A 26,469-nucleotide genomic window follows, 5' to 3' on the forward strand; every position below is an offset into this window, starting at 1 on the left:
AGGTCTTCACCTTGTCTACTTTACTGACTTGCATTACTTACCTAGTCCCTGGAGACATATACACGTTTGCCACCCTTGGAGCTCAATAATTCAATATTGTGTTGAATGTATTTATTTGACAATTAGTGCTTGTAGTTTAATTTTCATTTCACATATGTGTTCCATTTTCCTAACTAGATTGAAATAAGCCATTTTTCTTTCTTTATTTTTTAAAAATTTTGAGACAGGGTCTTGCTCTGTCACTCAGGTTGGAGTGCAGTGCTGCAACCACAGCTCAGTGCAACACCCACCTCCCAGGCTCAAGCGATCCTCCTCCCTCCCCTTTTCGCGTAGCTGGGACCACAGATGCGCACCACTATGCCCGGCTAATTTTTCAATTTTTTTCTAGAGACAAGGTCCTGCTATATTGCCCAGGCTGGTCTCGAACTCGTGACCTCAACCCATCATCCAGCCTTGGCCTCTCAAAGGGCTGGGACTGCAGGTGTGAGCTATCGCGCCCGGCCAACTATTTTTCTTTAAATTACTTTTTGGTTGTCAGTTATCTCAATAACTATTAATATATGTTTATAAAACCTTTCTCTTATCTGAAGAGCTGACCTCAACCACTCAGGGTTGAGTCCCTGTGATAAGGTTTCAGAGTGCCTGAAATATCATGATTCGTCCCCTGGGCTAAGCTGAGACCTAGTGACTTGTCGGGTCAATGAATTAAGGTTATTTCCCGATAATACAAACATGTAACACCGTGAAGTAGGCTTTAGGCAAGATTCCGTCTTTTCCACAGCAAAGGAGAGGTAAGTTCTTATTGAGGTGGTCGAGATCCTACCTGAGACACTGGGAAGGTGGCGGGAGATTGGAACATGCAGTAGTTGCGTTCTGGAGTTTACTGAGGTTTTCCCAGTGGGGATTCCGCGCAACAGGTGTTAGGGCCCCCCTCCCTCCGGGCGAGCAGCCCGGGGCGTGGCTCCTGGCACAGATTCGGAGCAGTTGTCATCTGAGTCAATTTCAGGACTCCAAGCTCCAAGCTTCGGAGTCTCCCAAATTCTGGGGGCTTGTCTCTTTGTCCCCTCAACCCGACCAATTTCCCTCCGTCGCTGGCGTTGCCCGGTCCCTTAGGTCGCTCGGGCCGCCCCCCTCCGCGACTTTTTTTTTCTTTCTCTGGCTGGCTCTTTCAGCCACAGTTTCCCTAGGGGGCGAGAGGGGAATGATATCTGGGGGTTCTCCTGCCTTCCTCTCCGAGCCGCGGAAGGGGAGACGCGGGAGGAGGTCCGGCCGGCTTTGGGCTCCAGCCAGGGGTCCGCGGAGACTGTGGTCTCCGAAGGTCTTAGACGCCGAACATTTCGTGAGCTGTGCGCCTCTCTAAGCCGCGCCAGTGCGCCGGGAGTCCAGCTGCACCAAGCGCTGCGCCGAGCCCAGGCGCCGCGGGCTCTCAGCTACGGACTCAATGCTCCCGTGCTCCCCCTAGCGGCCGCCGCGCCACCTCGCCACGTCCCAGGCTCGTCGGCGGCGCAGCTCACGTGACCGTGCTCCAGTAGACGGAAGAAACAGGATGGCGGTTGAAGGCTATCCGGACTGGGGCCCCAGCCGCTCGGATTGAGCCTTCTCCCTCCAACCACCGGTCGGGACCCTAGTGCCCGGCCCCTTGGGCTCCCCCATCCGGCCCCGGCGCTCCCCACCGCCCCCACTGCGCCGGGCCCTCCCGGCCCGCTTTCCCTTCTCCCTCGGCCTCGGCTCCAACGTGAGGGGCCGGAGGGGCAGGCTGACCAAGCAGCCCGCGGCTCCCGCTGCGGAGCGCTGAGCCCCGGCCCGTCGCCGCCGCCGCCCAGGTCCGGACCCATCCGGGGGCTCCGCTCGCGGCAACGCGGTAGCAACCGGGGCAGGTGGGTCGCCGCCAGGCTGAAGTGGCGCCCAAGATGCGGCTGATCTCGCCCAGGGTGGGCTGCAGTAGCCAAAGGAAGCCGCCGCTGCCGGCCCGGCCCAGCACCAGCGCCCGGGGCTGGCGAGGAGGCGGGGGCAGCCACCTGGCCCGGACCACCGCGGCCCAGAGGGCGGTCAACAAAGTCGTTTAGGATGATCACGAGAGCGAGGAGGAGGCAGAGGAGAAGGACGGCGACGCCGAGGAGACCCAGGAGTCTGAGGACAACTAGGAGGAGGGGATGGAGGAGGACGACGATGACCGATTATACGGAGGAGCTGGAAGACAACCACGAGGACGCCAGTTACTCCACGGAAAGCAGCTTCAGGAACCATAGAACCTACAGCAGCACTCCAGGTACCCACCCAGCCCAGTTGCTGCAGACTCCTTCCTCACCTCCTCTGCCCTCCCCCCTTGCTCACTCCTGTGCTGTGCATCCTGCTCCGATCTCTCCCCCCAACCCCGCCGACCCCAGAGGGGTAGTGCGAGGGCACATCAAGTGGCAAAAAACTAGATTTATCAGAGGAAAGAGGCGCATTGTTCAAAATAGAGATTACATTGTTGCGGTTTGCAGGCCACACTTGCTTGCTCTCTCTCCACTTCCCCCGCCAGCCCCCTCTTTTTCCTCCTTAGACTTTGTGCCGGTGCAGTGTCTCCACCAGGCAAGATTGAAACTTTGGCAAACACATATCCATTGCTTTCATTTTTCTCCCCTTGTTTTGGTGTGATTTTCTGGAATGAAAGAAGCCTCTTGTTTTGCAAACTTCTTTGCATTTCTAATATGGCTCCTTTCGGATTTTTATTATCTGTTCCTTAAAAGGGAATTAAGGATTTGGACAGATTGTGGCACACAAACACACACAAAAACATGCCTGTTTTCACACCCCTAGCTGTGGTTTCAAAATTGTGTTAAGGAAACGGATCATTTGGGTTAATAGGGGAACCTCATCTGGTCCTGTGTGCTTGTTTTTATTCTTCGAGTGCTAATGGGCCCGTGCTACAGTTGCTGGTAAATGGCTGATTAAAAAGCAAAGCAGAAAGCCAAACAAGACCCAACCAAATTTGGTAATTCATCCGATTCAAAATTGTTTTGGTTAAATAAAAAATAAAAGCACAAGACCGCAGGAACGCGCGTCTTAACTCATTTGATCGCTTTGCCTTGCTTGGGAATGCGGTTTCGTGTAACCTATTGTAGAAGATGTGTAGTTGATCATCTGGACATAATTGCTGAAGATGAACTTTTGGACCAACTTCTGAGTCACACAGCGTCAGTATCAGATTTCTTACACAACGACTTTTTCTTTTCACTCTATTTCTGAGGAAAAAGCCCTCCCGAAATCCGCAATGAATTTCTCCATGGTAACCCCTCTTCTGTTTTCACACAGAAAAGTTTCTTTAGGCTGGTAGTGAGATACATTTTGTTAAACACACCCCGCCCCCCAAAGGCTGCTTTGTATTAAATACGTAGTTGCAATGTGCTAAATTGTGAAATTAACATAACCGAAGCAACAACCGGCAAGACTTTTCCTTTATAATTTTGGAAATCTAGATTAATTAAATTAGAATCTGTTTTTCTTTTCTTTTTTTTTTTTGACTCGGAGTCTCACACTGGCGCCCAGGCCGGAGTGCAGTGGCAGGATCTCGGCTTACTGCAAGCTACTCCTCCTGGGTTCACCCTGTTCTCCTGTCTCAGCCTCTCGAGTAGCTGGGACTATAGGCGACCGCCACCACGCCTGGCTGATTTTTTGTATTTTTAGTAGAGACGGGGTTTCTCCATGTTGGTCAAGATGGTCTCAAACTCCTGACTTCAGGTGATCCAGCTGCCTTGGCCTCCCAAAGTGCTGGGATTACAGGCGTGAGCCACGGTACCCGGCGTAGAATCTGGTTTTATTTTTATTATATATATATTTTTTTTCGAGACGGAGTCTCGTTCTGTCGCCCAGGCTGGAGTGCAGTGGCCGGATCTCAGCTCACTGCAAGCTCTGCCTCCCGGGTTCACGCCATTCTCCTGCCTCAGCCTCCCGAGTAGCTGGGGCTATAGGCGCCCGCCACCTCGCCCGGCTAGTTTTTTGCATTTTTTAGTAGAGACAGGGTTTCACCGTGTTAGCCAGGATGGTCTCGATCTCCTGACCTCGTGATCCGCCGTCTCGGCCTCCCAAAGTGCTGGGATTACAGGCTTGACCCACCGCACCCGGCCAAAATCTGGTTTTAAAAGCATTTAAAATATAAAGTTTATGAGGAAATATTTGTGAGGAAAAAGGACCCTTTTTCCTTGAAGTGAGGTGTGTCATGGCTTTCTCAGAGAGGCTAGGGTAGTAGAAGTGGTTAAATTGAAAACTTTCTGTTTTTTTATAAATGCTTACTTATTGGAGAAGTAGGGTAGTATTATATTAAGCCAAATGTAAACCCATGTAGGCTGTCCTAACATAAACTGAAAAAGGTAATTACTTTTGCCCGATGGTCAGAATCGTTGCCAGACTTGTCCTGGGAGGCTGGCTGAAGAATGAAGGGAATGAATCAAGTGTCAGGTATTTATGTCTTATAGAAAAGTAGAAAAGAGTACATGTAAATTCTTGCCAACTTAATTTTAGTACTTTTTTTTTTTTTTTTGAGACGGAGTCTTGCTGTGTCACCTTGGCCGGAGTGCAATGGCGCAGTCTTGGCTCACCGCAACCTCCACCTCCCGGGCTCAAGTGATTCTCCTGCCTCAGCCTCCTAAGCAGCTGGGATTGCAGGCGCTCACCAGCACACCTGGCTAATGTTTGTATTTTTAGTAGAGATGGGGTTTCACCATGTTGGCCAGGCTGGTCTCGAACTCCTGACTTCGTGATCCGCCCACCTGGGCCTCCCAAAGTGCTGGGACTATAGGCGCAAGCCACCTTACCAGGCCTAGTACGTGTTTTATAGTAACAATTTTTACCTTAAGAAATCACATGTTGGTCTTTGTACCCAGAGCCGGTAATTGAAACATGGAGACTGGATTGCATACACCCCTGGAGGAAGTTTTTTCTGGTTAGAGCTGAGACATTTTGGCAGGGCAGTTCAGCTAATTTTAAGTCCTACTTAAAGGCCTAGCAAATAATATTTAGGATTGATGGCTCTGCATATGCTGACTTAAATTACAATTTATAGCTAGGTGTCCTTTAAAAAAAAGTGTTTACTTTTGATACTTTTGTGACATTTTGTTTTTCTTTTTTTGAGGAGGAGTTTTGCTCTTGGTGCCCAAGCTGGAGTGCAATGGTAAGATCTCAGCTCACTGCAGCCTCTCCGAAGTTCAAGCAGTTCTCCTGCCTCAGCCTCCCGAGTAGCTGGGATTACAGGCATGCACCACCATGCCTGGCTAATTTGGCATTTTTAGTAGAGACGTGGTTTCTCCACGTTGGTCAGGCTGGTCTCGAACTCCTGACCTCAGGTGATTCGTCTGCTTCAGCCTCCCAAAGTGCTGGGATTACAGGCGTGAGCCACCATGCCTGGCCTGACATTTTGTTTTTCTTAATGACACTTGGAGCCTACTGTGTGTCTACTTGTCCTATCCGTATATGAAATGATTAACTCTGTAGAGACAGTATTGAGCTTATTCCCCTGCAGCTCCTGTAACAGTGTTTCGCACATAGCCCGTGCTCATCAAAAGTTGGTTGGATAAATTATTGTTAGTAGATGAGAACTTGGAATAGATGAAGTTTTGATAATTCTACAGCGGGTGTCATAACCCCTAAATATTTTGGATTTAGGAAACTAAAAATTGTCCTAATTGTTTTTTTTTGTTGTTGTTGTTCTTTTCTAATTGGGTTTTGATGGACAATTTGATCACTGAATGTTTTTATTTTTATTTTTTATTTATTTTTTTGAGACAGAGTCTCGCTCTGTCGCCCAGGGTGGAGTGCAATGGCACACATGATCTTGGCTCACTGCAACCTCCGCCTCCTGGGTTCAAGCAGTTCTCCTGCCTCCTCCCGAGTAGTTGGGACTACAGGTGCACGCCACGACGCCCAGCTAATTTTTTGTATTTTAGTAGAGGCGGGGTTTCACCATGTTGTCCAGACTGTTCTCGAACTCCTGAGCTCAGGCAATCTGCCCTCCTCGGCCTCCCAAAGTGCTAGGATTACAGGCGTGAGCCGCCTCACCTGGCCCAGTGAATGTTTTTCATTGCAAGAGTTACTTTGTTTTTGAATTGCTATTTCATATTGCTTGCCAGGCATTTTCGTTTATTGGCTGCGATGTTAATTTGAATGTTTTACCTTTTGCAACACATTATTTCTTAAGATTATGGTAAAATGGATGTGACTTTTTTTTTCCTTATTTCTTCTAAAAACAAAACGGGGTACATGTGCAGAACGTTCACGTTTGTTGCATAGGTATACGTGTGCCATGGTGGATTGCTGCACCTATTACCTATTGACCCGCCTTCTTAAGTTGCCTCCCCTCAACCCCCGGCCCCCGCGGATATGAGTGACATTTTGAGTTCTAAACTTTTAGAACATGCCTGCTTGCCTCGAATGAGTAACAGCACATGACAGTGAGTTGTTTAGGCTCAGTACTAGTTTCATTGGTTTTATAGTCTGTACTTCCTGGGTGGAGGGCTATCAGGTAAATGTGTAGATGGAAGAAAAAAATTTTAGAACTGGTTTAAGATATCCGAATAACACATAAAAAAGTATGACTGATGAATTTGAATCCTGTTGTACTGCTAAGGCTGAAAGAGGAATTTACTTTATTGGTAATTTAGAGTAATTTGATTAATTTTTATAGTTTACAGTGTTGGCTAAATTACTGACATGTGACATTCCTAACAAGAAAAATAACTCACTCCTAATATAAGAAATAACTCAGTATTTTGTAGCTAATATAACTTAATGCAAAGACATTAGTTGATATTACTAAAGTCATGAAAGGTTTATTTATTGAAGATAAATATGGAAAAAATTCAAGGATGACAACTTTTTAGTATAAAATTGAAATCACCTAGTTTTGCTTAAGCTGAAGGCATATGGCTGAATAATGCTTTGATTAATTTATTTTGACTTTTTAAATTTAGGATTATTGGCCGGGCGCGGTGGCTCAAGCCTGTAATCCCAGCACTTTGGGAGGCCGAGGCGGGCGGATCACTAGGTCAGGAGATCGAGACCATCCTGGCTAACAGGGTGAAACCCCGTCTCTACTAAAAAATACAAAAAAAACTAGCCGGGCGACGTGGCGGGCGCCTGTAGTCCCAGCTACTCGGGAGGCTGAGGCAGGAGAATGGCGTAAACCCGGGAGGCGGAGCTTGCAGTGAGCTGAGATCCGGCCACTGCACTCCAGCCCGGGGACAGAGCGAGACTCCGTCTCAAAAAAAAAAAAAAAAAAAAAATAAATAAATAAATAAATAAATTTAGGATTATTTCAGCCTGTAGGTTTTATGACGTTGCCAATATAATGAGAAGGATTGTATAGGAAGTGTTTTCAATAGCCATTTGGTAAAGTTCTGACAGCACTTTGAAATTAAGCATTTGCTAATTTTAAGAAATTATGTGTAAAACAGAATTGTTCTTGTGTTTCAGTCTCAGTCTTGTGTGATACTTCTGAGAATACTTACCTGGAATTTTAAAACTTGGAACCTCTGATGACTTCATAAAACAAAAGCCCTGGTGTTATCCTGGGAGAGTTAGTGATTTATGTCCTCTAAGGATTGTGACAGTGGAGATCAGTGGCAGAGATGCCATGCGTGAACCATAGATTTACCTCAAACAGAATTTGTCACTGGTTTGATAATATTATTCCCACCAGTGTCAACTTAATATCTTTTCAGTATAATTTCTGATTGCTACAGGCGTGGTACAAAGTGCAGTGGGCATTTAAAGGAGGGTGAGATTATATACCCTGTTTAAGGGGATTGGTGTGGGTGTAGGCTTCCTGGATGGGCTTGTGGAGAGTAAGGACAGGCAGATTGAAGGAGGGAGGGGGAAGGAGCAGGAAGAGTGGCAGGCACTTGTTGTAAAGTGTGGGCAGTCTCAAGTAATTCGGTTTAACAAGAGCCTCAGTGTGTGAATAGGAAATAAACCAAAGCTCCCTTGTATGCTGTGTTGGGCAGTACCTAGAGGATCAGGCTATAGCAACTGTACTTTCCCCCTCATCTGTAGAATAAGGATGGGGCTAGACTGTGATCCTCAAGACCTTTTTCACTCCTGAACACCCCGAGGGGATATGCTGTATTCCCAGCAGCACCATGCACAAACATGAAACATAACCACATCACATCACAGAGATGCTGTTGAACCACTGGTGTAGCCCTTTCTCCAAAATTGAGAGAATTACTGGGGAAGTGGCCTGAAGCTCTCTCTCAAATCTATTTCAAATCTTTAATTTTGGGTATGGGATGATGGGAAGATCTTGAAAGAGTGGGGTGTGATTTCAGAGGGATGCCACGAAGTTTAGCATAGCTTCTGTTCTGCAGGATGGATTGACAAGGATGAGATAGCTGATGGGTTTTGTAGTCCTGAATGGAAGATCAGTCCAGGAGGTACTTTAGAGTTCTTCAGGCCTTGACACATAGAGTGTAGAGGGAGGAATGCATCACCTGTTCCTCCCTAAGAATGATAGTACTTTCAGGAACAATAGGGAGGTCAAGATTATAAGGGAAATTAATGACATCTGTTTTCAGGTATCAGTACAAGAGGTTAAACATGGGAATTAAAATGAGAGCCAAAAGGGTTTTGAAAAAGCTGGACAGCATGATTTGTGAGTAGTCGAGAGGCATGTCCTAGTTATGCAGTAATAAATAGTCTTGCATACAGTTCGTGCTTTTTTTTTTTTTTTTTGAGATGGAGTTTCGCCCTGTGGTGGAGGCTGGAGTGTAGTGGCACGATCTCGGCTCACTGCAAGCTCCGCCTCCCGGGTTCATGCCATTCTCCTGCCTCAGCCTCCAGAGTAGTTGGGATTACAGGCATGTGCCACCACGCCTGGCTAATTTGTATTTCTAGTAGAGACGGGGGTTTCTCCATGTTGGTCAGGCTGGTCTCGAACTTCGGACCTCAGGTGATTCGCCTGCCTTGGCCTCCCAAAGTGCTGGGATTACAGGTGTGAGCTGCTGCGCCCGGCCAGTTTGTGCTTTTCTATTCTGCTCACCCATGGGCGTGTTTGGAAGTTTGTATTGAAACATGCATATAAAAGGACTGGGCATGTTAAGACCAGGAGCTCTGGTCTCTTCTGTTAGGTCCTCCTCTCCTCAGCCCTCAAGACCCCGTGTCTTCCCTTTGACTAAAGATCCGTAATGGTGGAGACATGGGGGTGAGAGAGTGGTAGTCATGGTGGGCAAGTGGTAATCTGGGTGATGCAGGAGCAAATCCTAGCTGATGCCCTTTTCCCTTCCTGCTCCTTAGCCGGGCTCGAATCCCGCTTCCTGGGAGATCTTCCCTGAGTCCTGTTGCGCACCTTGTTCTTCCTTCTCTCTGGGATTACAGGTGTGAGCTACCGCACCTGGTAGAAAATAATTCAGCAGTTAGAATGAATCCTTAATGATAGATTGGTTAGGCTGGGATGTGGTGAGGGGGAGACAAGGAGTCAAGCATGAACTGACTTCTGAATCTCCTGTTTGAAATGCTTGTTCTCCGGTTCCATAAATAAATAGCACTTGAACATAAATGTAATTTATTTAGTAAGGCCATTTTTACTTCCTGCAGAAAGGGTACACTCGCCAGCAGTTTTGCCACGAGAGTACACCGAACAAAGAAGACAGGGTCATTTTTAACCTGATGCGTCTATCCTACTGCTGTGTCCCGTTTCCATTGGCTGGAACGGGACCTCACATTCTGTATTTGTCCTGATTGGCTAGTAACTTAGAACTTTTTTAAAGAGGCAAAGGTAGAGGGGAACAAAGGAAGGAAGAAGTAACTTGTGGAATGTTGAGAAAGGTAAAAACACTTTTAAATAAGGAAGAGGAACAGGCTATGACCTAATGCTTGCTTGGACCACTAAAAGCATGCCAGGGCAAATATTTAGGCTACATTGTGGGAGCTAAGAACATAAAGCACATTTATTTCTTTATTACAGCTAGCAGATATTTAAGAATGTTAGCACAGGTCTTTGAATAAATTTTGCTTCTAAGAGAAGTTACTATTTATTCCTAATTAGGGAGGAAAGTCTTTGGAGAGGAACCTCTACTTTACTTTTTACATCTCTCTTATTTCTCTTTTCCTTATTCACTCCTTATTTCTTCTCTTCATCTCAAATTGATCTAGTAATATTGATTTCTTTGTAGTTCCCACACACCTAACTCCTAGTCACCCATCCATCACCTTCTCCAGCCTGCCTTCTCTGATCACCATTCCCTGTACCCCCAGGTGGGGCTGAGTTCCTTTGGTTCCCACCCCCTTAACCTCCAGGACCATGTGTATTAATTGTTTTAGTTTCCAAATATTTGGGGATTTTTTTAGGTATCTTTCTGTTACTGATTTCTAATTTCATTTCATTTTGTTCAGAGAGCATACTTTGTATGACTTTAATTTTGCAAAACATTTTTAGAGGTTTGTTTTGCACCCCAAAATTTTATCAGTCTAAGGAATGTTCCATATGTAGTTGAAAAGAATTTTGTATTCTGCTTTTGTTAGGTGGAGTATTGCATGAATATCAATTAGGTCAAGTTTGTTGATAGTGTTATTAAGATCTGTCTTTCTACTTGTTCTGTTGATCACTGAGAGAAGTGTTGAAGTCGACAGCTATTGTGAAGGATTTGTCTGTTTCTCCTTGAAGTTCTCGCAATCTTCATGTATTTTGAGGCTCTGTATTCATGTATTTTGAGGCTCCTTCCTAAAGTCCATACACCTTTAGGAAGAATTGTTTTATCCTCTTACTTATTTAACCCCTTTATATCTTTATCTGTTAAGACTTGGAACTGAAATGGCCTGTTAATGATCTGGCCCTTCCTTCATTACACCCTACTTTGGGCAGGGAATGTCCCATTCAGTCTCTGTAGTGCCTGGTTAAATCTCTTGAATGCAGTAGCCAGGACAGGTAATTGTGGAACTGAATGTTGAGTCAAAGCCTGTGGATTGTTTTCACCCTCTGTACTGTCCAGTATGGTAGCTACTAGCCACATGTGGAGAGTTAAATTAATTGAAACTAGGCCAGGCGTGGTGGCTCACACCTGTAGTCTCAATACTTTGGGAGGCTGAGGTGGGAAATCACTTGAGGCAACAGTTCAAGACCAGCCTGAGGATTGCTTGAGGCCAGGAGTTTGAGGCTCTAGTCAGCTGTGGACTGTGCCACCACTCTCCAGCCTGGGTGACAGAGTGAGAACCCATCTCTTAAAAAAAAATTAAGTAAAATGAAAACTTCAGTTTCTCCAGTGGCACCAGCTATTATACGTTCATTTCAAGTGCTCTGTATTCACGTGTATTGCACCACACAAATGTAGAGCATTTGGGGCATTTCCTATCATTGCAGAAAGTTCGCCTGGACTCATTGTAGGCAGTCTGCCTCTGTTAGACCAGTGAGAATTTACCTAACATCTCTTTTTTTTCTGGCCTTGTATTTGCCCTAAATCCTGCACAGCTTGGGTAGCCCCAGCGATCTGGCTGAGTGAGGTCCTCCTTTGTGGAGACTCTGGGCCCCGCGGTATTTGTGTATGTGATGGTACCGCATTTCTGCAGTAAGATTTGGGGTCATGCGTGAGATGACTTTCCATTATTTGTTGTTCTTTGTGGTAGGGTGAAGAGGCAGTCAGTTAACACATAATTAGAAAATCTGCCACAGTCCTGCTAAAATTAAGCTAAGAGTCATATATATAGGCCAGAAGGGAAGGAAGGATTAGGATTCAGAGACTTTTGGTTGAGAAATTAAATTTGATAACTCAGAGAATTTCAGTGTTATAAAAGTGTAAATGTTGATATGCAAACTGAATTGTGAGATGTTAGTATGTCCTAGTGTGTCTGGATTCTCTTATATAAAACCTCTTTCTCAGGAGTCACTGGCCAAATTATTTATCTATGGAACCCCCTGAGATTTGCTAAGAAAGTTATGCTTAGACTCCTCTCTACTCATGGATATGTTCTGTAATTCACACACTTGGGAAACGGCATGGCCATGTGATTCATACCCAATGGCAACATTCAGTAGGTGCAGTTTATATATTTTACTAGAAATATGGCTTCCTGCTCGATTTCAGAATGTTCATAGTGCCTCTTTTGAGGTCTTTGTGTATATCCTATTTGTGGGAGTTAAAAAGTATTTCAGAGGCCGGGCGTGGTGGCTCAAGCCTGTAATCCCAGCACTTTGGGAGGCCCAGGCGGGCGGATCACGAGGTCAGGAGATCGAGACCATCCTGGCTAACACGGTGAAACCCCGTCTCTACTAAAAAATACAAAAAAACTAGCCGGGCGATGTAGCGGGCGCCTGTAGTCCCAGCTACTCGGGAGGCTGAGGCAGGAGAATGACGTAAACCTGGGAGGCAGAGCTTGCAGTAAGCCGAGAGATCCGGCCACTGCACTCCAGCCTGGGCAACAGAGTGAGACTCCGTCTCAAAAAAAAAAAAAAAGTATTTCAGAAATGCGTATATTAATCTGTGTGGAATTTCTCTTGTCCTTGGACCAAGAAGTGGTTACAGTGTGTGCCATTTAGAAGACTGAACCAGATTATACTCTCAGCATCTGTTTTTTTTTTTTTTTCCTTTCAAACGAGTTGGTTTAATTTCAGATGATACAAAGTTTAGGGGAGAACAAGGACCAAACAACAGACTCTGGCAAGATTCTGAGCTGGTTTTACTTTAAATTCACAGTTTTGGTAGGAATGACTTAGTGAAAACAACTAAAGAGATGATGAGTCACTCTAAGTTTGTTTGTTTTTTTTTTTTTTTTTTTTTACGAAAGTTTATTCATAAATGTACAACAGCTCCAAGACAACACTTAATTCCAGCTATAGGTGGCAAAAGAAGTTATGGCAGGGAATACAGATGTTTAAATACGGATGAAATAAAGGGTCACCATCTCCTCAGGCACAAGGAACAGCTTACTTTTTTCCAGATTTTTAAATTCCACCTGTGGCCAAGGGCTCCTTCCTTTGTTTTTTTTTTTTTTTTTTTTTTTGAGACGGAGTCTTACTCTGTCGAGCCCAGGCTGGAGTGCAGTGGCCGGATCTCAGCTCACTGCAAGCTCCGCCTCCCGGGTTTACGCCATTCTCCTGCCTCAGCCTCCCGAACTAGCTGGGACTACAGGCGCCCGCCACCTCGCCCGGCTAGTTTTTTGTATTTTTTAGTAGAGACGGGGTTTCACTGTGTTAGCCAGGATGGTCTCGATCTCCTGACCTTGTGATCCGCCCGTCTCGGCCTCCCAAAGTGCTGGGATTACAGGCTTGAGCCACCGCGCCCGGCCCCCTTCCTTTGTTTTTAAACCTCCCCTAGTCTGTGCTTATGGTTTTTTTTTTTTTTTTTTTTTTTTTTGAGACGGAGTCTCGCTCTGTCGCCCAGGCTGGAGTGCAGTGGCCAGATCTCAGCTCACTGCAAGCTCCGCCTCCCGGGTTCACACCATTCTCCTGCCTCAGCCTCCCGAGTAGCTGGGACCACAGGCGCCGCCACCTCGCCCGGCTAATTTTTTGTGTTTTTAGAAGAGACGGGGTTTCGCCGTGTTAGCCAGGATGGTCTCGATCTCCTGACCTTGTGATCCGCCCGTCTCGGCCTCCCAAAATGCTGGGATTACAGGCTTGAGCCACCGCGCCCGGCTGTTTTTTTTTTTTTTTTGATGGAGTCTCACTCTGTCACCCAGGCTGGAATACAGTGGTGTGGTCTCGGCTCACTGCAACCTCCACCTCCCTGGTTCAAGCAGTTCTCCTGCCTCAGCTTCCTGAGTAACTTGGATTACAGGTGCATGCCACCATGCCCGGCTTATTTTTTTGTATTTTTAGTAGAGTCGAGGTTTCACCATGTTGACCAGACTGGTCTCAAACTCCTAACCTCAGGCAGTCCGCCCGCCTGGGCCTCCCAAAGTGCTGGGATTACAGGCATGAGCCACTGTGCCCCGCCTATGTGGTTTTTAAATTAACTTTTTCTAGAATGTACTAAGGTTTACTCAGACCTTTAGCAGGTGTTCTTGGATACTGACTAGGCCCAAGGTCCTCTTCTCATCAATTTATTGGTAAATATACTCACTTGCGATGTGATAGGAGACGCTGAGGTTTACCTACCAAACAGCAGGATGTCTGTTTTGAGAGTTTCTTGGTCAGGTGGTGGAAGGTACCATGGAAATGGAGTCTTCATTGCTTCTTTCTTAACTTGACTTTGGACCATAGAGAAGTCATTCTTCTGTAGACCTCAGTTTACTCACCTGTGCAGTATAGATGGACTAGATGATCTAATGATCAGGGAATTGGCAAACTTGTTCTTAGGGCACCAATTGGTAAATATTTTAGGTTTTGTAGGCCACCTGACTCTGTCACAGCTGCTCAGCTCTGCCCTTGTAGAATGAAAGCAGCCATAGACAATAAGTAAACAAATGAGTGTGGCTGTGTTCTAATAAAGCTGTATTTACAGAAACAGGTTGTGGCTGGCCATAGTTTTTTCACCCCATTTTTTAGCTCTTGACATTGATTTATTCATTAGTCTGTGATTTTGATAATTAGTTTAGGAAAAAAGCTTTGACTTTCATAAATAATGCTTCTGGAAATCTAGTAAAACCTTTAAATTTTATTTTTGCTTTTTCTCTTTATCAGGAAAGTAATGTAGAAAATTTAGAAAACCGGCCGGGCGCGGTGGCTCACGCCTGTAATCCCAGCACTTTGGGAGGCCGAGGCGGGCGGATCACAAGGTCAGGAGATCGAGACCACGGTGAAACCCCGTCTCTACTAAAAAAAATACAAAAAATTAGCCGGGCGCGGTTGTGGGCGCCTGTAGTCCCAGCTACTCGGGAGGCTGAGGCAGGAGAATGGCGTGAACCCGGGAGGCGGAGCTTGCAGTGAGCCGAGATCGCGCCACTGCACTCCAGCCTGGGCGACAGAGCGAGACTCCGTCTCAAAAAAAAAAAAAAAAAAAAAAAAAGAAAATTTAGAAAACCCAGAACATTAATATTTTGGTTCCTCTCGTTAGGTAACCATCTTTAGGTGAACATGTATACGTACATTACGTATATACTTTTTTTTTCTTTTGAGCAAAAAAGTACATACTTCTTCTTTTTTTTTTCTTCTGTCATCCAGGCTGGAGTACAGTGGCACGATCTCGGCTCACTGCAACCTCCACCTCCCGGGTTCAAGCGATTCTCCTGCCTCAGCCTCCCAAGTAGCTGGAACTATAGTGCTCACTGCCACGCCCAGCTAATTTTTGTATTTTTTAGTAGAGATGGGGTTTCACCATGTTGTTCAGGCGATGTCGAACTCCTGAGCTCAGGCGATCTGCCCGCCTCAGCCTCCCAAAATGTTGGGATTACGGGCGTGAGCCACTGCACCTGGCACATGTGTATGTACATACTTTTTACAAAATTGGATGAACTATAATTTATTTGCTAAATATTTTCACTTATGCCATGAAATCTTATTTTATCTATAATTTGTCTATAAAAATACCTGCTCTCCTAGGGGGATTCTAGTTGAAAACTCATTAACTTAAAAATTTTGAATTCAGCCACCTATTCTTTTTTCTAATTGTTTCTTGTAGCTTTTCCTTTGATCAGAATAACTTTATCTAGGAATAAAGTTGTATCATCTGCAAACATGAATAATGTACACATCTGATTTTCTTATATCTCCTTTTTCTCTTCAAATTACACTGCCTCTACCATTGATGGGAACCTGGGTAATAAAAAAAGAAAAAAAAAATTACATTCCCTACCACCACCTCCACCACAGTGTCACATGTTAGTTATAATGATGGGCATCTAGTATATTCAGTGGAGCTGATGCAGATGTATAATGGTTAGCTGTTGGTTTGAGGCCTTTAATGTTTGAGTGTATTTGCCTGTTTCAATTGTTTTTCTGTTGAAGTTTTTTTTTTAAATCAGATACGGCTATTATATTTTGTCAAATGTCACCTTAGCATCTTTTAAGATGATCATATAGTTTTCCTCCTGCTTGCTACATATTACAGTAGTGTATATTCATAGAATCATATTAGTAGATCTTATATTGATTCACCCTAACATTCTTGCAGCGAACCTCTCTTGATCACATAATTTATTCATGTACTATTTGACTTTTATTTATTTATTTATTTATTTTTGAGACGGAGTTTTGCTCTTGTTGCCCGTGGTGGAGCGCAATGGCGCGATCTCAGCTCACCACAACCTCTGCCTCCTGGGTTCAAGCGATTCTTCTGTCTCAGCCTCCTGAGTGGCTGGGATTACAGGCGCCCGCCACTACTCCTGGCTCACTTTTGATATTTTTAGTAGAGACAGGGTTTCACCATGTTGGCCAGGCTGGTCTTGAACTCCTGACCTCAGGTAATCTGCTGGCCTCGGCCTCCCAAAGTGCTGGGATTACAGGCGTGAGCCACCACACCTGGCCTGTTTGATTTTTAAAAAGGTATTTTAATTTTTTAAATAGTTTATGCATGTACAGTGCATAATGTATTTGTGATTCATCTATGTTGTTGTGTCAGTAGTTTCTTTATTGCTGAGTAGCAGTCCCTTACATGAGTGTATCACAGTGCATTTATGTGCTCAATAGTTGAATATTTCAGTTATTTCTAGTTTTTGGGAGCTATGAATAAAGCTGCCCTAAACATTTCCATAATGTTTTTTGTATGAACGCAATACTCGTTTCTTTTGAGTAAATACCTAGGAGTATGATTTCTGGGTCGTATGTTTATAAGAAACTGCCAAAACTATCTTCCAAAGTAGCTGTACCATTTTGCATTTTTACCTGCAAATGTGTGAAGAGTTCTAGTTGCCCTGTGTCCTCCCTGGCACTTGACATTGTCAGTTTTGTAGTTTTTTTTTTTTTTTTTTGAGACGGAGTCTCGCTCTGTCGCCCAGGCTGGAGTGCAGTGGCCTGATCTCAGCTCACTGCAAGCTCCGTCTCCCGGGTTCACGCCATTCTCCTGCCTCAGCCTCCCGAGTAGCTGGGACCACAGGCGCCCGCCACCTCGCCCGGCTAGTTTTTTGTATTTTTTTTAGTAGAGACGGGGTTTCACTGTGTTAGCCAGGATGGTCTCGATCTCCTGACCTTGTGATCCACCCGTCTCGGCCTCCCAAAGTGCTGGGATTACAGGCTTGAGCCACCGCGCCCGGCCCAAAAATATACACTAAGTTATTGCTGACCGTAGTCACCCTACTGTGCAAACAAAAACTAAAACTTATTCCTTCTATCTGACCGAGTTTTTATGCCCATGAATCAACTTGTCTTCATTTCTACCCGCTTCCCAGCCTCTGGTAACCATCATTCTACTGCCTATCTTCATGAGATCAACTTCTTAATATCTCATATATGAATGAGAATATGTGATACTTGTCTATCTGTCCTTGGCCTATTTCACTTAACATAATGTCCTCCAGTTCTATCTGTGTTGCTACAAACAGGTTTTATTTTCCAAACCTCAAACTTTATAGATTTCACTTTTTAAATGGCTGAATAATATCCTATTGTGCATATATACCTCATTTTCTTTGATTTTTCTTTCTTTCTTTTTAAATAGAGACAAGATCTCACTATATTGCCCAGGCTGGTCTTGAACTTTTGGGCTTAAGCAATCCTCCTGCCTTGGCCTCCCAAAGTGCTGGGATTCCAGGCTAAACCACTGTCCTCCTTTATGCTTTTTTTTTTTTTTTTTTAAAAGACAAAATCTTGCTCTGTTGCCCAGGCTGGAGTGCAGTGGTGCAATCTTGGCTCACTGCAGCCTCCACCTCCCAGGTTGAAATTATTCTTGTGCCTCAGCCTCCCAAGTAGCTGGGATTACAGGTGCCCACCACCATACCTAGCTAATTTTTGTATTTTTGGTAGAGATGGGGTTTCACCATGTTGGCCAGGCTGGTCTCGAATTCCTGACCTCAGGTGATTCACCTGCCTCAGCCTCCCAAAGTGCTGGGATTACAGGCATGAGCCACTGCACCCAGCCACTTTGTGCACTTTTAAAAACATATCTTAGAATTTGTGATATGTGTTTTATTTTCATTTTCATTTGGTTCACAATATTATAAAATTTCTGTTATGACTTACTCTTTGACCCATGATTTATTTTAAAACATATTGTTTAATTTTCAAATATTTAGGGATTTCCCAGACATCTTTGTTGTTGGTTTCTAATTTAATTCCATTATGGTTAGAGAACATACTTGGTATGATGAATTAAAAAAAAAAATTTAGAGGTTTGTGTATGGCCTGAAACATGGTTTGTTTAGGTAAATGTTCAGTTTGTAATAGGAAAGACGCTGCTATTAGGTAAAGTGTTTCATAAATAATAATTAGGTCAAGTTGGTTGATCGTGTTAAGGTCTTCTGTATCCTTGCTGATTTCCTGTCTGCTTGTTCTAGTGATTACTGAGAAAGGAATGTTGAATTCTACAATGATTGTTACGGGTTTGTTCTCTTTCTCCTTGAAATTCTGTTTATGAGTCCTGTATTTTGAGGCCCTGTTATTAGATGCAGGAACATTTAAAGTTTTGTCCTCTTGATTATTTGACCCCTTTATCATTCTGAAATAACCTTTATTTCAGGTAATAATCATTATATTAAAAACCATTATTTGGCCAGGCATGGTGGCTCACGCCTGTAATCCCAGCACTTTGGGAGGCCGAGGCGGGTGGATCACCTGAGGTTAGGAGTTCGAGTCCAGACTGAACAACATGGTGAAACCCCATCTCTACTAAAAAAAGAAAAATAGCCTGGCGTGGTGGCGCACGTCTGTAGTCCCAGCTACTCAGAAGGTTGAGGCAAGAGAATCACTTGAATCCAGGAGTTGGATACTGCAGTGAGCCGAGATCATGCCACTGCACCCCAGCCTGGGAAACAGAGCAAGACTCAATCTCAAAATAAAGAAATAAATAAAATGAATAAATAAACAAAAAGGAACAGGCCAGGTGCAGTGGCTCACGTCTATAATCCCAGCATTTTGGGAGGCTGAAGTGGGCAAGTGGCTTGAGCCCAGGAATTCAAGACCAGCCTGGGCAACATGGAGAAACCCCATCTCTATTTTTACAAATTAAAAAATAAATGAATATCATGATATATAGATTAAAAGCAAAAGGGTAAAGATATGTCATTCTAACACTAGTCAAAAACAGTATTATATTACTAATATAAAACACTAATTTTATATTAGTATTAAATGGTTTTTTAAAAATTTAATTAATTAATTTTTTTTTGAGACGGAGTCTTGCTCTGTCGCCCAGGCTGGAGTGCAGTGGTGCGATCTCGGCTCGCTGCAGGCCCCGCCTCCCAGGTTCACGCCGTTCTCCTGCCTCAGCCTCCCGAGTAGTTGGGACTATAGGCACCCGCCACCATGCCCGGCTAATTTTTTTGTATTTTTAGTAGAGACGGGGTTTCACCGTGTTAGCCAGGATGGTCTCGATCTACTGACCTCGTGATCTGCCTGCCTCAGCCTCCCAAAGTGCTTGGATTACAGGCATGAGCCACCGCGCCTGGCCTATTTTTTAATTTTTAATTTTTTTCGAGACGGAGTCTTGCTCTGTTACCAAGGTTAGAGTGCGGTGGCACAATCTCCCCTCACTGCGACCTCTGCCTCCGGGCTTCAAGCAGTTCTCCTGCCTCAGCCTCCCAGGTAGTTGGGATTACAGGCGCCTGCCACCACGCCTGGCTTATTTTTGTATTTTTAGTAGAGATGGGGTTTCACCATCTTAGCCAGGCTGATCTCGAACTCCTGACCTCAGGTGATTTATCTGCCTCGGCCTTCCAAAGGCTATATCATTATATTTTCAAATGGTTTATTGTTTTTTTGTTTTTCTTTTAAATGTAAACTGACAGCATCTTTTAATTAATGTGTTTTGGACCATTTATATTTAATATGATTGATAATGATTGGATCTAGGTTTCCTATTTGTTTATTTTCTGATTATCTCTTTTTTGGGGGGCTGCTTCTGTTTCTTTTTTCTGCCTACTTTTGGATTAATTGAATATTTTTCAGTGTTATGTTTTATTAATTGGCTTTTGGTCATATCTGTGCTATGTTTTTGCTGTAGGAATTACAAAATATATACCTAACCTGCCTACTTAGAGTTAGGATTTTACCTCTAAATAAAACATAAAAGTATTGCAACCCATATAGGTTTCTTTATTCTAGCCCCCCTCCCTTGTAATTGTATATATGTGTGTGTGTATGTGTATATATATCTGTATACACTTTCAATGTATGTAGATATATAGATATGTATTTATACTTTCAATGTATGTTATATCTACATGCATACATTGTATATATATGTAGACATATATCTACATTGAAATATATATATCTACATACATATACAATGCCTATATGATACCTTTGGCCACTACATCCTTCCTAAATTTCCTGTTGCCACTCATGACCCAATTTCCTTGAACAGTTATTCCTCCTTCAAACATCCCTCTTCCATATGATAGTCCTCAGCATTTAGTTTCCCCAACTTTCCCCTAATTATCAGTTGACTCAGTTACCACCAAAATATCAATGACTTCTAGATCCATTTTCCTACCTAGACTTCTCTTCTAAACTCCAGTTATATATTTCCAATTGCCTATGCTGTCCCCGATAAACTCCACATTGTAGGAAATAAAAAGGAGTTACAAAAGTTTAGGTTCGAAGCAAAATTTAAAAACTCATAAATGAGACAAAGATTTAGTGATGATAAAGGCTATGGTCCACAATGAAGATATAAAAGTAATGAACCTTTCTGTAAAACATGTATGTGATAGAACCGGTCCCCAACTTTAAGCCTTTCAGTGATTCAAGTAATTGCAGAACATCTTTAAAGTACTGAGAGAAATGTCCATCCAGAATTCTATATCCAGCAAAAATATCCTTCAGCAATTAAGGCAAAAAGAAAAAAGAGACATTTCAGATGAAGAGGATCTAAGAGAATGTGTTGTCAGAAGTTCTGCTCTAAAATAAATATATAAGAAGGTCTTTAGGCCAAAGGAAAATTATACCAGTGGTAATACTAGAACTTCAGAGATAAATAAAAAGGAGCTGAAATGGTATCTGGGAAAATTTAAAAACACAAACGGTTGTTTCTCCTCTTAAGCTCTTTAAAATATGTATAGTGGTTGAAGGAAAAAGTTAAAACACTGGTAAGACTTTCAATGTATGTGTGTGTATATATATGTATATATATACACACACACACGTATATCTATATACATGTAGAGGTAATAATGGTAGCTATTTTATGGAGCCAATCTGAGGATAAAATGAGATAATGTGCTTTAAAGTGCTTAGCACAATGTCTGGCAAATAGAAAGCACTGTATAGGCCAGGCATGGTGGCTCACGCCTGTAATCCCAGCACTTTGAGAGGCCTAGGCAAGTGGATCACTTGAGGTCAGGAATTTGAGACCAGCCTGGCCAACATGGTGAGACCCCATCTCTACTAAAAATATAAAAATTAGCCGGGGGTGGTGGTGGGCTCTTGTAATCCCAGCTACTTGGGAGTGAGGCAGGCGAGTGGCTTGAACTTGGGAGGTAGAGGTTGCAGTGAGCCAAGATTGCGCCACTGCACTCCAGCCTGGGCGACAAGAGCGAGACTCGGTCTCAAAAAAAAAAAGAAGGCACCTATAAAAGCCAGCTGGTGATTTTTATATTATTACTGACACAGAAGATAGGGATTGGGGGCAAATGGAATGTACTCGAAGAGCATAGCCTTGTTCACTAATAACGTTAATGCTAGACTGGGACACTATTCTACATCAGAAGGTGAATCCTTGTTACATTTGACAAACACGTTTCATCATTTTAAAAAGCTTTAAATGTGTCACAGATTATTTCTTCTTGATATGCCATTCATGGTTTATAGGTATATAATAGCAGATTAAATAATTAGATTTTATTAGTTCTGGAGTATTAACTTCTGCTGGAAATGAACTTCCCCCTTCCCTATACCAATACTGAGTGAGGCCTCTTTTTCTCAGATACCAGTTAGAAATAAGGGGACAATGGGGCTGGGTGTGGTGGCTCATGCCTGTAATCCCAGCACGTTGGGAGGCTGAGGCGGGTGGATCACGAGGTCAGGAGATCGAGACCATCCTGGCTAACACGGTGAAACCCTGTCTCCACTAAAAATACAAAAAATTAGCTGGGCGTGGTGACAGGCACCTGTAGTCCTAGCTACTCCGGAGGCTGAGGCAGGAGAATGGCCTGAACCTGGGAGGCGGAGCTTGCAGTGGTCCGAGATCACGCTACTGCACTGCAGCCTGGGTGACAGAGCGAGACTCCGTCTCAAAAAAAAAAAAAAAAAGAAATAAGGGAATAAGGGGACAGTGTTACATTTTTTCCTTCTAGAAACACACATTATATGGAGAGTTGTCTTTTGAAGTCTAGAAGTCTGAAAACATTGTAAACATTTTTTTTAGAATTAATACAATAAATGCATTGGTCAACTCTGAAAAATCTACAATGGTTTCTGAGATTTAATCTTGGCATGACTTTACCCCTGCATCTCTGCCCTCGGCAGGTAGTTTTGTTTATGGGTGTCATTGGTTGAACGAATATTGTTTTAGTTGCTACAATAAATAAAACATGATCTGTGCTCTAAAGAAGTCAACAAATGAGCCAGGGGGGCATGAGTAATTGCCTGTAATATAATCATGCTCACACTGTCATGGAGGACCGTACAGAGTATCAGAAGCACAGTGCCAGGAGGCACAGCAAAGGGTAGTAGAGGTGACATTTGAGCCCGGCCTTGAAAACTGTCTACGATTTCTCAGAATTTCAGCACAGTAAGGTAATTTCTGTCTAAAATATACAGGCAAACTTTTTATTAAAAATATGAGAAATTAATTAAATAACAGATTATGACCACAGTGCAGATTTTGGCATGATGAGTGCCGTTGACCAGTTCATCCAAACAGTTCAGAGAAGAGAACATCCATGTAGATCCTTCTTGTATTACAGGATACAAAGGAGCAGAAAATTTTGCCTCAGTAACTGCCAGGTCATTCTAATTAAAGTACCTGTACATTGTAATATAATTCCTCCATTAAGGTAATAACTGATCAGGTGGTCCAGAGTCTGTGTCATTCAGTCAAGAAAGTCACTCCCTTAACCTAGACTGTGCTGGAAATTCATTGACAAATTTTGTTCTTTGTTTCTCCATTTGTCTTCAGAATTCATGCAGACCACTTGACTTCTAGGCATATATTAATTTTTTCTTTTGTAGGCATATATTTTGTAGGCATATATTAATGTCTTTGGTTAAACTTCGGCTTCCTTTGGCATCAATCCTGCTGTATTCATGCCTCCTGAGGCATCTTTTTGCTTCCCTTGCATGAGTTTCCAAAACCCTACTTTCTGCTTGGTAAGGGGAGTATCCATTTAAAGCAGTGGTTTTCAAACTTGCCTGCACATCAGAATTATTTGGCGAGAAGGATAAAAATACAGATTACTGAGCCTCACCTGGGATTCTGTAAATTTGAGTTGCATTTGAGATAACCTTTAAGAATTTACCAGATGATTTTTGCTTCTCCTCCACTTCAGTTTTAGGAAGGACTGTTTCAAGGCAGCTTTTCAAACTTTGATGACCATATAAATCACCTGAAGATTGTGAGAAACTGCAGATCCTAATTTAGCAGCCCTGGGTTCAGGCCTGAGATTCTGAAGTGCTCTCAAATGTGATAATACCAAATCCCTTGTTGAGTTGCAAGGTTGTTTTTTGTTTTTTTCTTTTTTTTTCCCACTATCTTCATGACATTCAGTGAGTAGCAAAGTTTGAAGGTAACTTCTGGAATTTCATCGAATGTGTATGAATTTTTACTCCTTTGGGTCTTAGGGGAAATAACCTATCAGGTTATAGGGAGATGTTTCTTAAAATAGGGTTCCCCAGACAGCACAACCTGGGAATTGTTAGAAATGCAAGTTATTGGCTGGGCACAGTGGCTCACACCTATAATCCCAGCACTTTGGGAGGCTGAGGCGGGTGGATCACCTGAGGTGAGGAGTTTGAGACCAGCCTGGCTAACATGGTGAGACCCCATCTCTACTAAAAATACAAAAAATATTAGCCGGGCATAGTGGTGGTACTTTAAAAATTTTTTTAGAGACAGAGTATCCCTGTGTTGCCCAGGCTGGTCTCTAAATCCTGACCTCAAGCAATCCTCCTGCCTCAGCCTCTTAAGTAGCTAGGTATAAGCCACCATGTCCAGCTACATTTACTTATTTTTGAGACGGAGTCTCTGTGGCCTAGGCTGGAGTGCAGTGGTGCAATCTTGGCTCACTGCAATCTCCATCTCCCGGGTTCAAGCTGTTCTCCTGCCTCAGCCTCCTGAGTAGCTGGGACTACAGTCATGTACCACCATGCCTGGCTAATTTTTGTGTTTTAGTAGAGATGGAGTTTCACCATGTTGGCCAGACTGGTCTCGAACTCCTGACCTCAAATTATCCACCCGCCTTGACCTCCCAAAGTGCTGAGACTACAGGTATGAGCCTGCACGCCCAGCCATATATTTACCTTTATGTAAAATGTGTGGGTGTGACCAACTCTTCTGCCGGCTGTTATATAAACATGCTCATCATGCTCATCATCAGTCACAAACTGCCTATTTGGAACTCCCTTCAGTTCTCAGAGGATGGGAACATTCTTTAAGCAGCCTTGTAGAAACCCTATTCCATATTAACACGCCAACCAATTTTACTTTCCCAGAGCCACAGAATGATATCTCACTGTATGCCTCAATTCAATCACCTTTCCATTTTCAAGGACCACTTGAATTCCTGATTGGCTACTTGATCTGACTGCTTCCTGCTAATCTTGCTGCCTATTCTTGTCTATATTCCATTCCTCACTGAATTAACCTTGATCAAATCTGAGAACTCTGCTTAGTAATGACTACAGGTATACTATATCCACTTCTGTAGCTTGTTCAACACCCTCTTCAATCCTGGTTCCACTTCCTGTGACTGAAATGATTACCTGTGAGATATTATTTAACTTTTGGACTATGATCTGTTTCTAACCTGTGACTATTTCACATAGCCACTCAAATATTGTAAAGGTGCAGTAAAGATGATGAAACAGTTACTTGGTATCATTTTGTAGGTAATGAGTTCTTAGTGCTCTTTGGACATTGAGACCATTTCATAAGCTTTAGGTTTTGAGAATTTCACAGCATAAAGCTCATCGCTGATGCAGCAATGAAGGAAATGTTCTCCAAGTCAATAGATTGTTGAGAGGAGAGGGCATTCATGTTAGATTTATTTCCTTACTGAACTCAGAGCCTTGGGGTTACTACCTGACCCTCCACTGTTATCTAGTTTAAGTGTCCTTTTCTTTTTCTTTTTTGTTTTTATGAGATGGAGTTTCACTCTTGTTCCCCAGGCTGGAGTGCAACGTCCTGGTCTCCGCTCACTGCAATCTCCTCCTCCCGGATTCTCCTGTCTCAGCCTCCCAAGTAGCTGGGATTACAGGCACCCACCACCATGCCCGGCTAGTTTTTGTATTTTTAGTAGAGACAGGGTTTCACCATACTGGTCAGGCTGGTCTTGAACTCCCGACCTCAGGCAGTCTGCCTGCCTCAGCCTCCCAAAGTGCTGGGATTACAGGTGTGAGCCACCAAGCCTGGCCTTAAGTGTTCTTTTCTACTTTAGCACATACACCTAGTTCCTGTCTTTTTTGCTTTTTATAAATATAGAAAAGAGAATAATGTTTTAAAATCAAGAAAAGGCCTGAGGCACCTGAGAGGGTTTTTTGTTTTTGTTTTTGTTTTTGTTTAAGTGAATTGAAGGGAAATGGTTGCCAGCAAGAAGTGTGGCAACGTTATCCAGGGTGACAACTGTCTGTACCACCCAGGGTCTCAGAGTCCCTCTGAAGTTTCCTAGTTGTCCTGAAAGGCTCCACTGTTACTCATGATACAGGCTGGTCTCCCTGGTAGCACTCAACATTTAAAAATTAGTCTTCATTGCCAGGCGCGGTGGCTCACGCCTGTAATCCCAGCAGTTTGGGAGGCTGAAGCGGGCGGATCCCGAGGTTGGGAGATCGAGACCATCCTGGCTAACATGGTGATACCCCGTCTCTACTAAAAATACAAAAAACTAGCCAGGCGTGGTGGCGGGCGCCTATAATCCCAGCTACTCAGGAGGCTGAGGCAGGAGAATGGCATGAACCCGGGAGGTGGAGCTTGCAGTGAGCGGATATCACGCCATTGCACTCCAGCCTGGACGACAGAGTGAGACTCCATCTCAAAAAAAAAAAAAAAAATTAGTTTTAATTTCTCCTTTCCAATAAGCGTTTCTCTTTCTCTTCAGTTGGAAAAAGTAATTTCATTTTTTACTTGCTCATTGTTTTATTCACTCACTGAATCAACAGATCATCCATCCTGTATTATATGCCAAGAACTGTGCTTGGCCCTGGGAATGATAAAAGAATAAGATATGGTTTCCTCTGGCACTTTTGGAGCTTAGAAACCAGTGACAGAGGAAGGTGCATAAACAAATCAACAAAGAATTAACTTTACTGTAAAGTTAATT

The 26,469-nt window shown here is 43.6% G+C and overlaps 1 protein-coding gene and 1 long non-coding RNA gene across 8 annotated transcripts in view; one reads left to right on the top strand and one right to left on the bottom strand.

The window, feature by feature from the left end:
* Positions 1-1,520: 1,520 nt before the first annotated feature.
* LOC716147 (leucine-rich repeat-containing protein 37A3) overlaps positions 1,521-26,469 on the top strand; it is a 76,695-nt gene continuing 51,746 nt past the window's right edge. For 4 of the 5 annotated variants that reach the window (XM_077972187.1, XM_077972184.1, XM_077972185.1 and 1 more), the window contains exon 1: positions 1,521-2,269. Coding sequence is in view for 1 of the 5 variants with exons in the window: in XM_077972183.1 (XP_077828309.1) it covers positions 5,150-5,152 (3 nt within the window). In the remaining 4 variants the exon portion in view is untranslated. Of the gene's footprint in view, positions 2,270-5,113; positions 5,153-26,469 lie in introns of all 5 variants that reach the window. The other variant, XM_077972183.1, reaches the window with a different exon arrangement.
* On the bottom strand, positions 1,535-26,200 carry LOC144335823 (uncharacterized). 3 transcript variants are annotated; one of them, XR_013407016.1, is made up of 3 exons: positions 26,151-26,200; positions 24,390-25,241; positions 1,535-3,732 (listed from the first exon to the last, which is right to left on the bottom strand). It is a non-coding gene; the product is annotated as an uncharacterized LOC144335823 (long non-coding RNA). The 3 variants fall into 3 exon arrangements; XR_013407015.1 differs by having other exon boundaries at positions 24,390-25,246; XR_013407014.1 differs by lacking the exon at positions 26,151-26,200 and having other exon boundaries at positions 24,390-25,533.

This window comes from Macaca mulatta, chromosome 16 (genome assembly GCF_049350105.2).
Source record: "Macaca mulatta isolate MMU2019108-1 chromosome 16, T2T-MMU8v2.0, whole genome shotgun sequence".
Lineage (NCBI taxonomy): Eukaryota > Metazoa > Chordata > Mammalia > Primates > Cercopithecidae > Macaca > Macaca mulatta.